The sequence below is a fragment of the Leopardus geoffroyi genome, chromosome B4 (genome assembly GCF_018350155.1).
Source record: "Leopardus geoffroyi isolate Oge1 chromosome B4, O.geoffroyi_Oge1_pat1.0, whole genome shotgun sequence".
Classification (NCBI taxonomy): Eukaryota; Metazoa; Chordata; class Mammalia; order Carnivora; family Felidae; genus Leopardus; species Leopardus geoffroyi.
Genome location: NC_059341.1, coordinates 25,007,309 through 25,027,928, shown reverse-complemented (window position 1 = coordinate 25,027,928; position 20,620 = coordinate 25,007,309). Strand labels below are relative to the sequence as shown.

The 20,620-nt window shown below is 38.2% G+C and overlaps 1 protein-coding gene across 13 annotated transcripts in view; it reads right to left on the bottom strand.

Annotated features, from left to right (window-relative positions):
* Positions 1–20,620, bottom strand: part of ANKRD26 (ankyrin repeat domain containing 26) — a 106,681-nt gene that overhangs the window by 54,387 nt on the left and 31,674 nt on the right. For all 13 annotated transcript variants that reach the window (XM_045466324.1, XM_045466332.1, XM_045466334.1 and 10 more), the window contains 6 exons: positions 15,682–15,754; positions 12,741–12,801; positions 12,430–12,632; positions 5,630–5,756; positions 5,256–5,317; positions 1,617–1,707 (listed from right to left, as the gene is read on the bottom strand). In XM_045466324.1, coding sequence (XP_045322280.1) covers positions 1,617–1,707; positions 5,256–5,317; positions 5,630–5,756; positions 12,430–12,632; positions 12,741–12,801; positions 15,682–15,754 — 617 coding nt within the window. The remainder of the gene's footprint in view (positions 1–1,616; positions 1,708–5,255; positions 5,318–5,629; positions 5,757–12,429; positions 12,633–12,740; positions 12,802–15,681; positions 15,755–20,620) is intronic.

Below are 20,620 nucleotides of genomic sequence, written 5' to 3'. Positions count from 1 at the left end.
TAAAAATAGCTATCATATAATAAATTAGCTGTCTTAAAAAAATAACAGCCAATGCTTCCATATTCAAATTAATCTCATTTGAATAATGAATACCAATACAACATGTATCTTTGATGTCTAAGAGATCTGAGGAGGATAAATGAGTGGCTAGGTTTTACCCCAATTCTAGCACTCCACTTGCTTTTAGTATTCTTTGGAGTAGCTGTGATCTAATCTTCTGATTTAATGCACATGTACTCCAGCCATCTAACGTGAATTCTCCCGAGTTTCCTCCTCAACTCCAAAATTTCCTAGCTAACACACCATGCATTCCTCTCTCTTTCCCTTCACTAGTCCTCCTTCTCAACAGTAATTTCTGGATCTATGGTCTTGAATGTTCTACTTTTATATTCTTGTTATGGATTATCTCTACCACATTTTTCCTCTTTGTTTAGCAGGAGTATCTTACATCTATACCCTCTATACCCACTATCAAGTCCCCCAAAATGTTTATTCATTTTTGAAAGACAGAGAGAGACACAGCACAAGCAGGGGTGGGGTGGAGAGAGGGGGTGGGGACACAGAATCCGAAGCAGGCTCCAGGCTCCAAGCTGTCAGCACAGAGCCAGATGCAGGGCCCAAACTCACGAACCGCGAGATCACGACCTGAGCCCAGAGGCCGACGCTCAACCGACCAAGCCACTCAAGTGCCTCCAAAAAATTTTGTTTTTAATGTATATCTTTGACACAGATAGAGACAGAGTATGAGCGGGGGAGAGGCAGAGAGAGACAAACACACAGAATCTGAAGCAGGCTTCAGGCTCTGAGCTGTCAGCACAGAGCCTGACATGGGGCTTGAATCCACGAACTGAGATCATGACCTGAGCTGAAGTCGGACACTCAGCCAACTGAGCCACCCAGGCGCCCTAAAAGTCATAAACTTTCTAATGGAACTTTTTATCAGAGCTATAGCTTCCTTGATGTCTCCCTAACTGACCCTCCTTCCAATTCTCTTATTTTGCACTAAATGATAACTCTCTTATGAAGTACCTCCAATTTGATATGGCATTAAGGTATGTACATTTATCGCTGACTATAAATGCGTAAGTTCATCCATGGTAGACAGGACATAACTCTGCATCATCAGCTGTCAGTCCTTAATGTCTTCCCAACAAAGAGGATAACAGTAAGAGTGGGAAAATTTTGGTATGCTACTCTGACAAATTCTAGTACTGGAAGCTCACCACAGTATTCCTACATTTCAAATAGCCTGCTATTCCTTTTAAAGAACTAGTGTATTTTACCACCTTCCAGTAGAAACACTATAAACACCTGCTTACTTTCCTTCATTTATTCCCTGTAGTCTCCACTGTTCTCATCATTCCCTCTTTGGCTCTTTTCTTATTTCCTGAGGTTCCTTAGGTCTTACAGTATCTTGAAAGGGAACTAGTCATTTAGCTCCTTTGGTGGCACTCTCAATTTAATCTGTTGCTGACACCACATAAGATACATCTCCTTTTCACATCTCTTTACTATGCATTTAATAGGTGATTTTCTTTAGATATTAGAATATATCAGTATTCCTGTTTTAAATCAACATTCTGTCCAATGACCTCTTAGTAAAATACAGTTCTTACCTTCTACTTGTCCATTTAATATACTTTGCCCTTTCTGATCCACAGCTCCAGATAAATGAGGAACATATTTGTTTGGACTCTCAGACATACTCTGTTAAAATTAGCATCAATAATGAGTTGTGTAAAGATTTCCTAATCCTTTTCTAAGAAAATATCTGAATTTCCGATTTTAATAACAATCAGACTTACAAATAAGAAAAACATATTGAAAACCAAAACATTTAAATAGAAAACCTCATATATGCTCTCTTGATTAAGTGTACCTTTTAATCTTCATTTGGCTATTGACTCTGTAAACTGAGCATGGAAGGCCAGAATACTTTCATAGACAGAAGACTGACTTATATGCACATTTCAAAAAGGAACTAACAAAACACCTTACTTTGCATTCCCGATCAAAATAAAAGGACATTTAAAATAAGTATTTAAATAAATTCTTTAGGGGCGCCTGGGTGGCTCAGTCGGTTAAGCGTCTGACTTCAGCTCAGGTCATGATCTCACAAAGCGTGGGCTCGAGCCCCACGTCAGGCTCTGTGCTGACAGCTCAGAGCCTGGAGCCTGCTTTGGATTCTGTGTCTCCCTCTCTCTCTGCCCTTCCTCTACTCACGTGCTCTGTCTTTCAAAAATAAATAGACATTAAAAAAAATTTTTTTAACAAATTCTTTAAAAGTATACTTGCTATAAATTTAAACTGCTTCTAATAGAATGGCAGACATTTGTTAAGAAACTTTGGAGTATATCATGTTGAGTATAAACAAAACACTGTTGTAGCTGCTGCTTCATTTAGGTAAACAAAAGCTTGAAATTTTTATTGATGAAAGAAGGGATGGATCGAATGGCAAAGTAGTAAGAAAAAATTTTCTTAAAATTATGGTTAACTAATAGTAAAAAAATTTTAGATACGGGTATGAAACTCTTCAAAAAGTGTTGTAAGCTTTTAAAAGGCAAGTGTAAGAACATTTATTTATTAATCACCTAAAATGTGCCAAGCACTTATCTCAGTATGCACATTTTCTTTTCTACACACAACAATGATTATGATGATGGAGTGGGTCTTCCTACTTCTTGGTAACTCTAAGACATTAGAGTAAAATGATGATCCGTGGTTCTCTCTGTCCAGAATGTCCCTCGCCAAGATCTTCACATGACTGGTCCTTCTCATCTTTCACTTGGCAGCTTTTGCCACACTCAGATCTTTTCTGACTACCAAAATTCCTACTCCCACTCTCATCCTCATCCTCACTACAAACTCCCCCAATATTCTCTAACCTAACATTCTCCATTTTCTTTCTAGGAAGCATTTATACTGACTTATAACGGATTGCTGTTTACTTACTTTTCTGCTCCGACCACTACAACCTAACCCCTCAACTTGTACACTCAGTATCTAACTGCTTGGTACGCAGTCAGTATATAAGGACAAATTTATTAAGGTCAAAACATTTGCAATAATCTCATTGAGAAGATCTCAAAAGTACCAAATCACTATACTGTTGACCCTTGAACAAACCAAGGGTTAAGGGCTCTGATGGCCATGCACTCGAAAATCCACAAATATCAAAAACGTAGCTACTGAATTTCCTACTTTAAAAGCAATTAGACGAGGCACCTGGGTGGCTCAGTTGGTTGAGTGTCCAACTTCGGCTCAGATCATGATCTCACGGTTCGTGAGTTCAAGCCTCGTGTCGGGCTCTGTGCTGACAGCTCAGAGCCTGGATCCTGCTTCCGATTCTGTGTCTCCCTCTCTCTCTGCCCCTCCCCCACTCACAATGTGTCTCTCTCTGTCACTCAAAAATGAATAAACGTTAAAAACTTTTTAAAAATAAATAAAAGCAAAAGCAATTAGACTTAAAAATCGAAAAGTATATATTAAAAACCAGAATATTAAAGCAGAAGCCCTCTAATCTACCTGTTAATCCTCATTCGGCCATTAACTCTGTAAATTGAGCATGGAAGGTCAGAGTTACTATAACGAAATGCTGACCTTACCAGTAATATAAACAGTCGATTAACACATGTTTTCTATGTTATATGTATTAAATACTGTATTCTTACACTATAAACTAAAGAAAAGGTTATTAAGAAAATCATAAGGAAGCGGTGCTGGCTGGTGCTGTCGGTTAAGGGTCAGGCTCTTGACTTTGGCTCAGGTCATGATCTTACAGGTCGTGGGTTCAAGCCCAATGTAAGGCTCTGTGCTGGCAGTGTAGAGCCTGCTTAAGATTCTCTATCCCTCTTCCTCTACTCGCATGCTCTGTCCTCTCTCTGTCTCTCAAAATGAATAATAAAAAAAGAAAAAGAAAATCATAAGGAAGAGAAAATACATTTACAGGATGGTACTGTATTTATAGAAAAAAAATCTGTATGTAAGTGGACTCCCACAGTTCAAGCCCATCTTGTTCAAGGGTCAACTGTATACACATATGATGTCTCTACTAATAGATTACTGAAACTTAACATAGCCCAAATTAGAAAATCAAAAACCCATTCTAACTTCCCCATTCTCTTCTGGACACTACTGCCATTTTATTCACCTTCAGACATCTTCACATAAAAAAAGTATTCTTGGAGAGCCTGGGTGGCTTTGTCAATTAGGCGCCCAACTTTGGCTCAGATCATGATCTCACAGTTCATGAGTTCAAGTCTTGCACTGGGCTCCCTGTTCTCAGTGCAGAGCCTGTATCAGATCTTCTTTCCCCTCAACCCCCTCTCAAAAATAAACAAAGATTCAAAAAAAAAAAGTATCCTCAATATTTAGTAAGTCACTAAATACCACTGTGATCATTTTGTCTTCTATTTCTATAGCCCCCTTTACAGTTTTCAAAGCGTTACCACATCTGTTCATTACACAAAACCAAGATTAGTATCATCTTTAGGAACGAGGTCATTGACATTCAAACAAGTTAAACAAGTTTTTCCAAGATCCCACAGCTAGGAAGTGATGGAACCAAGATGACAGCATGTCTTTTGACTTCAAATACTGTGCTTGCAGCATTATGCAGCAGCTGCCTTTGTCTAAGAGATCAGGCCCTTTTTACCTCTATCCTTAGTTATCACCTTAGAATAGGTCATCATTACTTTACTTATATTACTATACGTGTGCCACGATGTTATTTTAACTATCCAAAAAGTGTTTTATTATTAAAGCACCACCAAACCAAACTGTGGTTATCATAATCCCAATGCTCCTTGTAGATCTACTTGGCAATCAAATACAATATTTTCAAGTCCCAGGCATTATCTTTTGAAGGTTCAAGTTGTAAAACACCATAATCCAAACTCTTTCTGGATGTCATTAGGAGTTTGACACATCCATATACACCACAGAATCATACATTTGGCCATAGGTTGAGTATTTCTTTAGTAATTCTTTAGTTTAGATAACTTCAAAACCCAAACTAATTCCCTCTAAGCCTTAGTTTTCTGTACTAATACTAAGCAACTTTCATTAAGTTTGCAAGAGAACTGTATTATACTGTATTGTCATAATTAACATAATTATTTTATCAATTATAGGTAAAAATATAAGGAAATGGTTTCTATGGGCAAATGCAGAGATGAGAGAATAAAGTCAAAGCATCTCTTTGATGTTTTAACATCACTCAATGCTTGTATTTAAAAATAATAAGAAGACAGTACCTCAGGATCAGAAGGTGATTCTACATCTTCCTCTTCTCCTAATCCTAATGCTGACATCATATCTATAAAATACAGATAAATTAATGAAAACGTGTGTTACTATGAATTTTAAACACATAGTCTATCTCCATTCATGAATATTTCAATAAAATAAAAGCAATAGCAGAAAGCATGTTCAGGGAGTTGAAGATTTTCAGGAAGAAAAAGGTGGTAGTACTTGGGATACTTATAAAGAAAGCAACAGACACGAAGATAGCAACAGAAAAATATCTTAATGAAAAATGAATAATATATTTGGATCTACATACTTTCAAATTTTTTTCATACTAGCATTTAATCATAGAAAAACAACTCACAGAGATTCACTAGCTTACCACTTCTGTAATTTTTATGCACTCCACCAGAAGTCAAACTGTCATTAACTGTTTGCTCTGGTGGCACATTTTCAATAATACCAATACCATCTTCCTTTGCTTCCACTGCTGACTTTGCTGTTCCTTCCTATAAAAACAACACAAAACAAAAACCCAGCTTCAGAAAAACATCACATTAATTCATTTGGTCACGCACTCACCCACTCAGAAAGACAAACACATACTGTATCTGTCAAGTCATAGGCATTATCTGGGGAGGAGCTGGAAATATAAATAAAAGACAGAGTCTGTTCTATAGGCTAGTAGTGGTAGAGATGCATGAAAACAGGGAAGGACAGAAAAATATCCACTAGTTCTACAAGTGAAGTGAATAACGCACAGTGAACGCACAAAGGAGAAAACACTTCCATTTGGGAAGCTCAGCAAACTCTGGGAAGATAAGGCTGTATCTTAAAAGACAGACAAGTGCACAGGGAGGGTGTGAAGGGCATTCTAGAATGAGCAAAAGGATCAAGTATGAAATAATAGAGTAAGTGACAACACCTATGGAATATGGCAAAACTGGAACAGAGTTATTGGGAAGGGGATAGATAGATATTACTGGAACATCAGGACGAAACCAAAAAATAAAAAGAGCAAGTGTTATGCTAGAACATGAGTTTCCTCCTTCAGGTAATGGGGATCCATTAAATAAGCAGAGGAATTACATCGTCACAAATATATTTTAGAAAAGTCACTCTGACAGCAATGTAGGATGAACATAAAGGAAGCAAAACCAGAAGAGTATTGCAAAATTATAGGTGAGAGAGTGAATTATAGGAATAACATGAAAAATGGTAAGCAGGTACAAAATATCGAATGTGGTGAGTGACTGGATGCGGTCGTTTCAGGGAAGTTCAGAGTCCAGGACTTTTCCTGTTTCAGGGCTGCTATTTATTAGGCTAGGGAAAACAATTGACAGAGCAGATTACAAAGAGTCAGGAAAGAGGAAAGGGAAAGGGTCAGAAACAATGTCTTTAAACTAGGACATATTAAATTTGAAGTACCCAGGGGACTTCTGAAGAAAATTTTAGGGCCGCTTGAATGCCTCAGTCAGTTAACACCTGACTCTTGATTTTAGCTCAGGTCATGATCTCGCAGTTCATGGGTTCAAGCCCCCCATCTGGTTCTGCACTGACAGTGCAGGGCCTGCTTGGGATTATCTCTCTCTCCCTGTCTCTCTGCTACTCCCCACTTGTGCTCTCTCTCTCTCCAAATAATGAATGAATAAACTTTAAAAAAAAAAAAAAAAAGACAGAAAATTCAGATCAATACATTTCAAGGAAAAAAAGCCCAAAATATCTATAAAACATATTAAACTGATATAATAATGCAAACCTACACAGAACTCTGAAATTGTGAAAAGGAAAATAAAAGGAGGAGGGAGGAGTTAAGATGGCAGAGGAAGGGGATCAGAATTTCCCTTGTCCCTCAAACACAGCAGTATTGAGGTCAGAGCACTTGGAATACCAGGAATACAGGCTGCACAGTGACAGAAAAATCTCCACAGGTGCAAAGAGACAGCTTGGTGGGACAGAAGTGTGTGTATGCGAATTAGGAGAAATAAAATGGGCAACACAGGCATGGAGTGGGGGAAGCCCTTCGGTGGAAAAACAAACGGAAGAGAAAGAGAGGCTGTGGGAAGTGTGGGATTGTATTTGGATAAGAGAAAACCTCTCCGGACCACGGACCAAGGAGAGGTCCAGAGAGTCAATTTCTACTTTGCAAAACTGCCTTAGAAGCTAAAAATCAGAATTTTCAAGGTTGCCAGACTTTCTCTAGACCAGAGCTGCCACCTCCCACGCCTGGTGGGGAGGGAGCCATCCCTAGGCTTGGTAGCAATCTCAGGGCTACACTGGTAGAGAACAGTCCCCTCCCTTGAGTACAGTGGAAAGAGGGTATATTACCCCCCAACCAAGGGAAAAAGACCCTGCAGGCACAAGCCAGAGGCCCTTTGTCCCCTGGACAGACTGGCGCTACCCCAGAACCAGGTCCGGGGGAACAGGGATCCTCTAAGGTTTTGAATCCCAGCGGAGTGCTCAGGAAGCATAGGAGGCTGTGGAGCAAGGCAAGCCGGCCCCCCAGGCTATTCTGTGAGGACAGCCTAAAGAGTGAGGTTTGAGGCACCTCGTGTGGGGAGGAGAGATTAGAGTGTCACCATTTTTCTCCCCACCAACATGGTGGGGTTTCAGGGAACGGACACGAGCCCCAATGGAGGCAGACCCATTACACCAAACCCCGCCCCTCTGGGCCTGGTAACTGCTTCTCTAAGGTAGTGAGACTGACACTGACGGAACCAGACAGCCCCTCCTCCAGACCAGCACAGCCTCCAGTCCCGGGCACTAGTAGACAACTGTCCTGTGGTTGTGTATGTTAGTTTGGTTTTTTTTTACTTTAATTACTTTTTTTTCTTTTCTTTCTTTTTATTTAATATTTATTTCCTTATTTTGAGAGGAGAGTGAGTGAACAAGCAGGAGAGGTGCAGAGAAAGGGAGAGAGAGAGAATTCCAAGCAGGATCCATGCTGTCAGTGCAGAGCCTGATGCGAGGCTCGAACCCGCGAACAGTGAGATCATGACCTGAGCCAAAATCAAGAGTCGGACATGTAACCACATGAGCCACCCAAGCACCCCTCTTTTCTTTCGATTTCTTTCCTTCTCTTTTCCCTTTTCTTTCTCCTCTACTCTTTCCTCTCCTCCCTTTGGAATCAGCTTCATAGTCTCTGATTTGACTTTACGTCAAATCTTACTATATATATTTTTTCTTTTTTCCTCTGTTTTGGTTATTTGTTTGTTTAAAAGCGGGCATTTTACTCTATTCCTTTCACACCTTTTCTGTATCTCCTTCTTTATTTTCTTCTCTCTCTTTCTGGATTAAGCCCTATAGTTTCTTTGATTCTCTGCCTGGTCTTTTTTGCCACCCCTGTCATACCTCTCTTTGTTTGGGATAAGGTTTCTTCAACACCCCCTTCTCCTTTTTTCCAGGGTTACTTCAACAAACAAATCAAAACACACCTGGTGGAAGGTCCAAACCACTACTCAAAGTAGGGAGAAAAGCAGGCAAAGACACAACAAAAGAGTGCACACCACACACTCCAAAAACACTTCTTCAAGTGCCAGGCCCTGGACAGTGCATGACCATTTTTTAATATAGTAGTACTTGCAGGTGCGGGACACATAACAAGTTATTAAAACACATAAAGGACAGGAAACTAGCCAAAATGACAAAACAGAAGAATTCTCCTCAAAAAAAATTCCAGGAAGAAAGGAGAGCCAGAGAATAGCTCAAAAGAAATATAAACAATATATCTGATCAAGTATTTGGAATAACAGCCATCAGATTAATAGCTGGGCTTGAAAAAAAGCATAGAAGACAGCAGAGAATCTACTGCTTCAGAGATCAAGGACCTAAAGAATAGTCACGATGAATTAAGAAAGCTGTAAACAAGGGGCACCTGGGTGGCTCAGTTGGTTAAGCATCCGACTTTGGCTCAGGTTATGATCTCACTGTTGGTGAGTTCAAGCCCTGCATCGGGCTCTGTGCTGACAGCTCAGAGCCTGGAGCCTGCTTCGGATTCTGTGTCTCCCTCTCTCTGCTCCTCCCCCACTCATGCTCTGTCTCTCTCTCTCCTTCAAAAATAAATAAAAACATTTAAAAAAATTAACAAAATAAAAATTAAAAAAAGAAATGCTGTAAACAAGATACAAAATAAACTAGATGCAGTGACAGCAAGGATGGGAGAAGCAGAAGAGAGAATAGGTGAAATAGAAGATACAATTATGGACAAAGATGAAGCAGAGAAAGGAAAGAAAGGAAATTACTAGACCATGAGGCAGGTATTAGAGACCTAAGTGATTCAGTGAGATGAAATAATATCCACATCATAGGAGTCCCAGAAGAGGAGGAGTGAGAGAAAGGGGCAGAAGGTTTATTTGAACAAGTTATAGCTGAGAACTTCCCCCATCTGGGGAAGGAAACAGGCATCCAAGTCCTGGCGGCACAGAGAACTCCCTTCAAAATCAACAAAACTAGGTCAACACCACGGCATGTCATAGCGAAACTGGAAAAATGCAAAGATAAAGAGAGAATTCTGAAAGCAGCTAGGGACCAACGGATCTTAATCTACAAGGGAAGACACATAAGGGTAGCAGCAGACCTGTCCAGCGAAACTTGACAGGGCAGAAGGGAGGGGTAGGAAACAGTCAATACGCTGAATGGGAACATATGCAGCTACGAATCCTTTCCCCAGCAAGGCTGTCATTTAGAATAGAAAGAGAGAGAAAGGCTTTCCCAGACAGACAAAACCTAATGGGGCTCATGACCACTAAACCAGCCCTGCAGGAGATCCTAAGGGGGACTCTGTGAGTGGAAAGCAGCACAGACTACAAAGGACCAGAGTCCTCACCACAAGCATGAAACCTACAGATAACACAATGACACTAAATCCATATCTTCCATATCTTAAAATAATCACTCTAAATATAAATGGACTAAATGCCCCAATCAAAAGACACAGGGTACCAGAAAGGATAAAAAAAAAAACCCAAGATCCATCTATATGCAGTCTACAAGAGACGGATTTTAGACCTGAGGACACCTGCAGATTGAAAGTGAAGCTTTGGGGGGCAGCTGGGTGGCACAGTCGGTTAAGCATTTGACTTCGGCCCAGGTCATGATCTCACAGTTCATGAGTTCGAGCCCCGCATCAGGCTCTGTGCTGACAGCTTGGAGCCTGGAGCCTGCTTTGGATTCTGTGTCTCCCTCTCTCTCTCTCTGTCCCTCCCCAGCTCATGCTTGCACTCTGTCTCTGTCAAAAATAAATAAACTTAAAAAAAAATTTTTTTTTGAAGAAAAGACAGTGAAGCTTTGGAGAACCACCTATCATGCTACTAGAAGTCAAAAGAAAGATGGAGTAGCCATACTTACATCAGACAAACTTGATTTTAAAGCAAAAACTATATGAACAGATTCAGAAGGGCATTATATCTATTGTTGGAGATATTCGAAGTAAAAATCATCTTCTAGAAAGAATTTTGTATACTCTCGTGGCAACCTTTCCTGCCTTATGATTCTATCATGACAAAGAGTTCACATTAGACAAAAATTTATACATTTTGAGTTAATTCATTTGGTATGTGTGTATGTGTCTATTCTATGCAGATACTATTAAAAAAAGAGTGGCAGCTGGGTGGCTCAGCTGGTTAAGCGTCCAACTTGATTTTGGCTCAGGTTATTCAAGCTCTGTGTCAGGCTCGACCCTGGCAGCACAAAGCCTGCTTAGGATTCTCTGTCTCTCTCTCTCTCTCTCTCTCTCTCTCTGCCTCTATCTCTTTCTCTCTCTCTCTCAAATAAACATTTGAAAATTTAAAATTAAAAAAGGTAAATCAGAATGCAGAAAACATGTTTTATATATATTTTTTTAAGAGTTTGCAGCTTAAGTGGCACCTGGGTAGCTCAGGCAGTTCAGCATCTTGATTTGGGCTCAGGTCGACATCTCGCAGTTTGTGAGTCTGAGTTATGTGTCGAGCTCTGTGCTGACAATGAAGAGCCTGTTTGGGATTCTGTCTCTCCCCTCTCTCCCTGCCCCTACCCTGCTTGCTGTCTCTCTCAAAATAAATAAATAAGCTAAAAAACAAATTCAGTGTTGCAGCTTCAAATTTAGTTTTTCATTTCATGGATAAAGAACCTTATTTACATAACCAGAAATTTTATTTAATGAAAAGAATAAACATTTATTTCCTCTCTTTCTACTCAAAAAGACCTAAAATATACCAAGATTATACCACACAGTAAGTTAAGTTAGAAACCCCAAGAAAGGGGCGCCTGGGTGGCGCAGTTGGTTAAGCGTCCGACTTCAGCCAGGTCACGATCTCGCGGTCCGTGAGTTCGAGCCCCGCGTCGGGCTCTGGGCTGATGGCTCACAGCCTGGAGCCTGTTTCCGATTCTGTGTCTCCCTCTCTCTCTGCCCCTCCCCCGTTCATGCTCTGTCTCTCTCTGTCCCAAAAATAAATAAAAACGTTGAAAAAAAATAAATAAATAAAAGCCCATAACTTAAAAAAAAAAAAAAAAAAAAAAGAAACCCCAAGAAAGACAATAGCCAAAAACTGACAATTCGCAATAAATCTGGTATGGCCTAAAACAGATTTCACTTTGCATTCCTTAGAAACACAGGTTTTGCTAAACTAAATATAGGATATCACCTTTATTAACTTAAATGTAAGGGCAAAAATTTCTTCCAGTTCTTCACAAAAATCAGCTATAAGTCATTCAGAAGAGTCTAAGCATTTTTTTTATTACCTGGCTTTTTTTCTTAATTTGCACTTAAATAATTTCTCCCATGCTTTATAATTTAAAGAGTATCTGCTCCCCCTTAATCCCACCATTGCTGGTGTGTTTTTATAATACTTTCTCTCAACTCTTCATACTTTAAATTCATCTCACCCCTCTGAAATGAATTCTTCCCCTTCATCTCCCTCCTCATCTTCATATGCATCTAGCTGTTCTTTCCAGCTGCCTTCTACTTCTTTGCTTCCATAAAGGCATACCTGAGAATTGTTTACTCCCACCAACCTTTATAAATCTCAATCCTGTACCTTCCTCTCTGTTGTCATTACACTGTTTTCTACTATGATCTTGAGGACTTCCATTTCTTCCTAAGATCCTTTTCATCATTACGAGGAGCAAGAGGATGGTATGGGGCGGGGGGGGGGGGGGGGGGGGGGGGGGGGGGTGCGCAGAGAGGAATAAAACAAAACAACTCACCTTTGGAAGACCAAGGACAGCTAACGTCTTGAGAGAAGGTTTTAGAAGAGATTTAGCTGATGGAAAAACAGGAAGAGAATCGCCATAATCTCTGGTTGGTGGTTTGGAAAGAGTTTCACCCACATCTTCATTTTCAGAATCAGGATTATTGTCCTCAGATAAGGTTCCACCTTCTGCTTTCACAGAGCCACGTTTTGCTCTCACTTAGTAGAAAACAAAAGAGGACATGAAAATATCTGTAACTTCAAATCAATGAATAACACAAGAATGGACAAGAATTAGTGAATAATACAAGTCTTCCAATAGCTTACTGTTTTCCATGAGTTGCCCAGAAGAATGCAGTAGCTTTGCTACACTTGGTTTCGGGACATTCTAGAAAAGAATTAATAGCTTTAAGGATTACAAGAATCCAATTCGATAAAATGGTAATATTCACCATTACCAAATGAGCACCATTACACAAGGAACACAGGCTTTGGAATCATTCAAATGTAGATTCAATCTCAGTTATGCCATTTACTACAACCAGTCGACATTTTCTCATGTGATAAGGATTACGAGAGATCTCATAGGTAGTCTCAAAACGTTACTTTCCTTACCTCTGATTATTATACAAATACTTTCAAAGTAACCTAAAACAAAAACTTATCCCTAGGTAATTAAAAGTATATTAAAAAACTAACACTAAGAAATTTAAATGTGTTATATTTTGAAATATTTGCATGATTTATATTTCCATGAATTATCTCTTGTAAAAGAAAATATAAAAATTTACTTTTTAGTAGTATCTTATGTAGGTAAGTTGGAATTGCAAACAGTTTAAGTTGCTTCTGTTTGTCAAAACCCTAAAGATAAAAATGACTGTTTAAATTTAGCTCCTTCTGGGGCACCTGGGTGGCTCAGTAAGTAAAGTGACCAACTTTTGATTTCAGCTCAGGTCAGGATCTCAACAGTTAGTGGGCTTCAAGCCACACGTCAGGCTCTGTGCTGACAGCGCGGAACCTGCTTGGGATTCTCTCCCTCCCTCTCTTTCTGCACCTCCCTACTAGCACGTGCTCATTCTCTCTCTCTCCAAAAACATAAAAACAATACCCCAAAATTTAGTTCAGCTCCTCCCAATAAAGAGAAAAAAAGAATAATAAACCTTGTGGGGCAATGAGTCATCGATGAAAACCACACACAGACAATAGATGCCATAACCAAATATGTTGACAATGGAGACAGAAAGAGATGTACTAAAAGAACAGACACTAAAGAAATGTTTTCTGCAAAGAAATTTAGGGTAGGGGTAAACCATTAAAAGAAAGCATGGTGGGGGCGGGGGAGACACCTAGGTGGCTCAGTCAGTTAAGCATCCAGCTTCAGCTCAGGTCATGATCTCACGGTTTGTGTGTTTGAGCCCCACAATGAGCTCTGTGTTGACAGCTCCGAGACTGGAGCCTGCTTTGGATTCTGTGTCTCCCTCTGTCTCTGCCCCTACCCTGCTTGCACTCTGTCTCTCTCTCTCTCTCTCCAAAATAAATAAACTTTAAAGAAATAAAAAATACATAAAAAAGCATGGGGGAGAAGAGGAAAAAAGGAAAAAAAATAAGATATGAGCAATCAATCAAGAATGAGATTAAGACAAGGAAAAAAACGAAAAATGTGAGCAAAATAAGGTAAGTGGAAAACACATATATTTTTCAACAGGTATATAAATACGATTACGAATATACTATGAACAATAGTCTCTTTTAAACTTTTTAAGATATATATATATATATATATATATATATAATATATATGTAAAACAGAGGCTTTTATTCATAGTATATCCCTAATAATACTGACTTTTATCACTCTACAGTTATCTGGTTATAAATACTGTAATAAAGAATTTAATTTTTTCACTATAAAATAAATTGTTCAATTAGTGGTCCTCTATCACTTCCTAAAAGCTATAAATTATTACTAGACAAACAAAAAACAGAAAAAGAAAGGTGCCCAACACATCAATGTTCAATATGGAGAAAGAATTGGGAATGAGAATTCTAGGAAGAAATGTATACCTTCAAAGGATGTACCTAATGGGATAAAGATGGGGTTAAAGAAAAAAAAGCTGAGGAATTTTTATCTAAAACTCTAAGCTCACAATTGGAAGATACTAAAAAATATACTGTAACCTTCCTTCTTATGTAACTCCTGATTTTCTCAATATAATTCGAGTTTATAAATATTAACCACTAAAATGGAATATAAATTGAAGCCTTATTTATTAAATTCACATATTTAATTATTATATATTATGCATATTATGTTACTTTTCAAATTCCATTATACGGAATTCCATTTCCCTGCTCATTTATTCAACATTCAAAAATATTAAATTGTTTCTTCCAAGCAAGACTTTATTCTAGGAGCTCCAGGAGATACACAATTATGTTTCCTAACCTCCAGCAGCTTATAATGATTTAGGGGCCTCAAAATGAACATTTAAATAAATATCAAATGTCTGAAACTTTAAATTTTAGAATCTGACACAAGGACTAGGACTAGATATTTTCAAAAGCTGGAATATGAAAGATTTCTGAAATTAGAAATTTTACAACTTGGCTATGAAGAGCCTCTGCTCATAGAGCTACTATTTTAAGCAAAACATGTATTCTTCAGGTAGATGCAGAATTTTAACTTACTCTTCATGGAGTTATTTCAAAAATACAGGGAAACACCTTTGTAAGACAAATGTTGGGAAATAACTTAAACATCTAAATTTCTACATTTTCTAATATTATTTTAGTCTAAATGTAGAACAAAAGATAGAGACAAAGGAAAATCCTGTATCTCACCCAAAAAAAAAGTGCCCAGAGGGAGGTGTGGGGGGTAGGAAACCCACAATAGATAATTGGATCCAATAAGATTTCATTTAGGCATGAGTATTATCAGTCAGGTTACTATCACAGTAAGAATCCTTATCCTTAACCAAATGTCATATTTTCTCCATTATGGGAAAGATTTTCCCAATATAATTTTACAGTCATTATATATTTTCCAGCCCATTCTTTTATCAGCCTCCCCCTCTACTATTTACCAAAGTAAAACAAAACAAAACAAAAAATTCAACATGTCATATATCTGTAAAGTGGTTTATTCTTGATAACTTTCCATTACAAACATAAAATGATGACAAAAAGGCTGCTGTTAAATTTTAAGAGTAAATAATGGAGAAAACTAAATTCAGAGCAGGGAAGTGAGTTTCACAAGAGAGTACTTTACCTTGGTACCAAAATCTAAGTCTTCGCTATCTGATGTAGGCCATGAATCATCAATACCAGGTTTGTCGGAAAGCCTTTAGAACAAAAATATACAACAAAAACATGTTCATTTATTTTTAAAAACTGAAGTGAAAGGTCAGCTGTTTATTAAATGATGTTTCTTGATATAATTAAAATTTGGTGTGTTTTTTCATTAAGTTTTATTTTAATTCCAGTAATATTAACATTCAGTGTTATATTAGTTTAAGTTGTACAATATAGTGATTCACCAATTCCATACTCACCCCGTGCTCATCATGACAAGGGCACTCCTTCATCCCCATCACCTATTTCACCCCTCCCACCACTCACCTCCTCTCTGGTAACCATCTGTTTGTTCTCTGCAGTTAAGAGCCTGTTTCTTGGTTTGTCTCTCCCTTTTTTTTCTCCCCTTGCTCATTTGTTGTTTTACAAATTCTACATGAGTAAAATCATATGGTATTTGTCTTTCTCTGATTTCGCTTAGCATACTACTCTCGGGCTCCATCCTGGTCATTGCAAATGGCAAGATTTCATTGTTTTGTGGTTGAGTAATATTCCATTGTGTGCGTGTGTATGTATATCTATATATATATCTATACATATCTATATATGTATATATAGATAGATATACATATATATGTATATGTGGTAACATATACATATATAAGATCTATATATAGATATAAAATATAAGATCTATATAAGATATAAGATCTATATAAGATCTATATATATAGATATATAAGATCTATAAGGTATAGATAAATACCTTACATATATATATGTATATATATATATATATATATATATATATAAGGTGTATATGTATGGTATAATATATATTATATATATAAGATATATTATATATCTTATATATATACCTTATATATAACCTATATATAGGTATACATATATAGATATATATGTATATATCTACACATAGATATGTATAGATATATATAGATAGATATACATATACCAACACACATGCACACACACATACAACTTCTTTATTCACTAATCTGTCAATGGACACTTGCGCTGGCTATTGTAAATAATGCTGCAATAAATACAGGGGCACGAGTGTCCCACTGAATTCGTGTTTTTGTATTCTTTTGGTTAGTATCCAGTAGTGCAATTACTGGATCATAGGATAGTTCTGTTTTTAATTTTTGGAGGAACCTCCATACTGTTTTCCACAGGGGCCGCAGCCATTTGCATTTCCACCAACAGTGCAAGAGGTTTCCTTTGTCTCCACATCCTCGCAAACACTTGCTGGAGTTTAGCCACTGGGACAGGTGTGAGGTGGTAACTCCTTGTAGTTTTGAGGAGCATCTCTTCATGTGTCTGTTGACCATCTGTGTGTTGTCTTTGGAAAAATGTCTCTTTATGTCTTCTGCTCATTTGTAAACTGGGCTTTTTTGGGGGGGAAGAATGTTGAGTTGCATGAATTCTTTATACATTTTGATTACTAACCCATTACTGGATAGGTCATTTGCAAATAGGTCATTACTGGATAGGTCACTAACCCATTACTGGATAGGTCCCATTCCATAGGGTACCTTTTAGTTCTGTTTCCTTCACTGTGCAAAAGTTTTTTTCTTTAGATGTAGTCCCCATAGTTTATTGTTACTTTACTTCCCTTGGCTCAGGAGACAAACTAGAAAAATGTTGCTACAGCCAAAGTCAGAGAAATGACGGCCTGTACTCTCTTCAAGGATTTTTATGGTTTCAGGTCTCATATTAAGTCTTTAATTCATTTTGAGTTTATTTTTGTGTATGGTAAAGAAATTGGTCCAGTTTCATTCTTTGGCATGAGGCTTGTCCAGTTCTACCAACACTATTTATTGAAGAGACTGCCTTTTCCCCCACTGGATAGTCTTTCCTGTTTGTTGAAGATTAACTGCCCATACAGTTGTGGATTTATTTCTGGGTTTTTGGTTCTATTCCATTGAGCTATGTGACTATTTTTATGCCAGTACCAACCATACTGTTTTGATTACTACAGCTTTGGAATAAAACTTGAAATCTGAGCTTGTGATACCTCCAGTTTTTCTTTTTCAATATTGCTTTGGCCACTCAAGGTGTTTTGTGGTTCTATACAACATTTAGGATTGTTTGTCTACTTCTGTGAAAAATGATAGGGATTGCATTAAATCTTTAGATTGCTTTGGGTAGTGTAGACAGTTTAAAAATGTGTATTCTTCCAATCTATGAGCATCAGATGTCTATTTCTTTCCATCATCTTCAATTTCTTTCATCAGTGTGTTATAGTTTCCAGGTTGTTCAAACAGGTTGTTCAAAATTTGGACCCTGTTTTAAAAAAGCTTTCACTCATCTATTTTGCCTCCACATCTTCTAACCTGTGAAATATCCAGGAAAGGCCCAGTCTGAGTTTCTATAACTAAGTGTGACAGGGAGGGAATTCTCTGAAATGGTTGAAAATTATATGTATAAAAGTTACCACAAAGACTTATCACCTTACACATGTCAGAATGGGTAAAATTCAAAGTGCAAAAAACAAGTGTTGGTAAGGGTGTGGAGAAAAAAGAACCTTTGTGCACTGGTGATGGGATGTATATTGGGACAGCCACTGTGAAAACCAGTATGGAGGTTCCTCAAGATTAAAAATAGAAATACCATATGATCCAGTAATTCCACTACTGGGTATTTATTTACCCAAGGAAAATGAAAATACTTATTTGAAAAGATATATGCACCCCTATCTTTATTGCAGCATTATTTACAATAGACAAGATATGGAAGCAACCCAAGTGTCCACCAATACACGAACAGACCACACACACACACGCACATACACACACACGCACACGCACACACATACAATGGAATATCACGCAGCTATAAAACAGAATGAGATCTTGCCATCTGCAACATCATGGATATACCTAGACAGAAATCCTATATGATATCACTTATATGTAGGATCTAAAAAAGGGAACAAGTGAACAGAGAAAAAGCAGAAACAGACCCATAAATACAGAAAATTGACTTGCCAAAGGGAGGGGAGGTTGGGAGATGGACAAAATGGGTGAAGGGGAGAGGGAAGTTCAGGTTTCCAGTTATAGAAAGAATAAATCACAAGCATCAAACGTACAGCATACGGAATATAGTCACTGGTATTGTAATAGCATTATACATTAACAGATGGGAGCTACACTTATGGCAAGCATAGTGTAACATACAGAGTTGTTGAATCACATATTACATTGTGTGTCAAGCAGACCTCAGTTTAAGTAAATATACCAAAGTTAAAGAACAAGTTTCTGTGTTATTAGTGGAAGTACTAACCAGAGATTAAAAGATTAAAAATTATCAAGTCCAACTTTTTTTCCTACACTGGTCTTGCTTTATTTAAGTCCATATAACTAGCAAGACCTTAGAAACCTTCAGGGGCATTCAGATACCCAAGGAGAGAGACTGCTATAAAAATGGTCCTGGTAGTTGTGCCTCTATTTCTCTATACGCTGCCTGAATATTTTCTTCCCTATGAGCTCCCACTCCTACATCACTCTTCAGCACGGTTCAGAGGCATTCTCCAACCTTTAAATCTTTAGCCTGTGAAGGCACAGACTCCTAAAACAAGGATAGGCTCAAATGACTGAGGGTAGGAGCCATGTCCTGCTCCTGGAGAACAAGCTAATTGGGAGTCTCAGTCATCCACAGTCACCTCAACATGGGCATGTTATCACCTATCCAGATGAAGCTCCCTTACTGATTTGACAAGTCAGTCCTACCCCTGCCCAGCCCTACAGGTACATGGGAAGGGCATTACAGACTTAGGAAAAGAGGTAGAGTGAGGAGACAGCTTACCTTGGGCCATATATCTCTATAGTTAAGAATCTCCACCCCCGCCCCTCAATTCCTTGAAAGGATCTAAGCCATCCTCCCTAAGTTGGGGTGGAGGTAGATGATATCATATTTCTATTTGCTGTAAACAGACTCTTCCCAGCAGCTCAAATGATTTTTAATCTCTCAACAGAAAATCTGAAGTATGCTCGCACCTTCAATGAAACCAACACACACAAAAGCAGAACCCTGTTCAGGACCCTCTTGAACTCTCTATTTGAATATGCCTTTCTAAACAACTCCCACAATCCTGGGTCCTTCATTCCTGTCATTCACCTTTATCTAACTTGGCATAAACCTCAATATCCTGACATCTTATCTAAAACTCTTATTCCTATCCAACTCAGTGTTGTTCTTCTTGAAACCTGGTCTCCTCTGCTAATTCGATTCTTACCCTCCTTCATTGTATTCATTAGGCCCACTCCCCAGCTTTCTATTATTAAAACATTTGCCTGTAAGATGAAAAAAATAAAAGAAAGAAACCTGAATTTAATTGTCATTTCTGTCACTCATCATATCCAAATAGGTCACTTCAATCTCTTTTGAGTTTCAAATTCTCCATGTAAACAACCATTTGGCAAGGAGGTTAAACATGGGTTGAAATACCAGAGGGTATTTTTATGAATTAATCTCTGAGATTCCCTAAATCTTGAGATTCTATGTGCTTTTGATTTGGCCTCTGGAAAAATGGAGAGTCCTTAGTTGGCAGAAGTGGAAAAAATAATGAAAAAAAAAGAAATACCAAGAAAAGCAGAGAAGAAAGTAAAAAAGCAAAAACATAGTACAGAAAAGTCATGGGGAAAAAAGTCTACAAAAAAAGAAAAAGCTTCCTAGAACTAGTCAAGGGTACTAGCTCAAAGGGAAAACCAGACTGGGAAGTTAGGAAACAGAGGTCAGATAGAAATATCCTCAATGCAGTGGAAGATGGCAGCATAGGAGGACACTGGGCTCACCGAGCGTCCTGCTGATCACTTAGATTCCACCTACACCTGCCTAACTAACCCAGAAAACCACCAGAAGACTAGCAGAACGGAGTCTCCGGAGCCAAG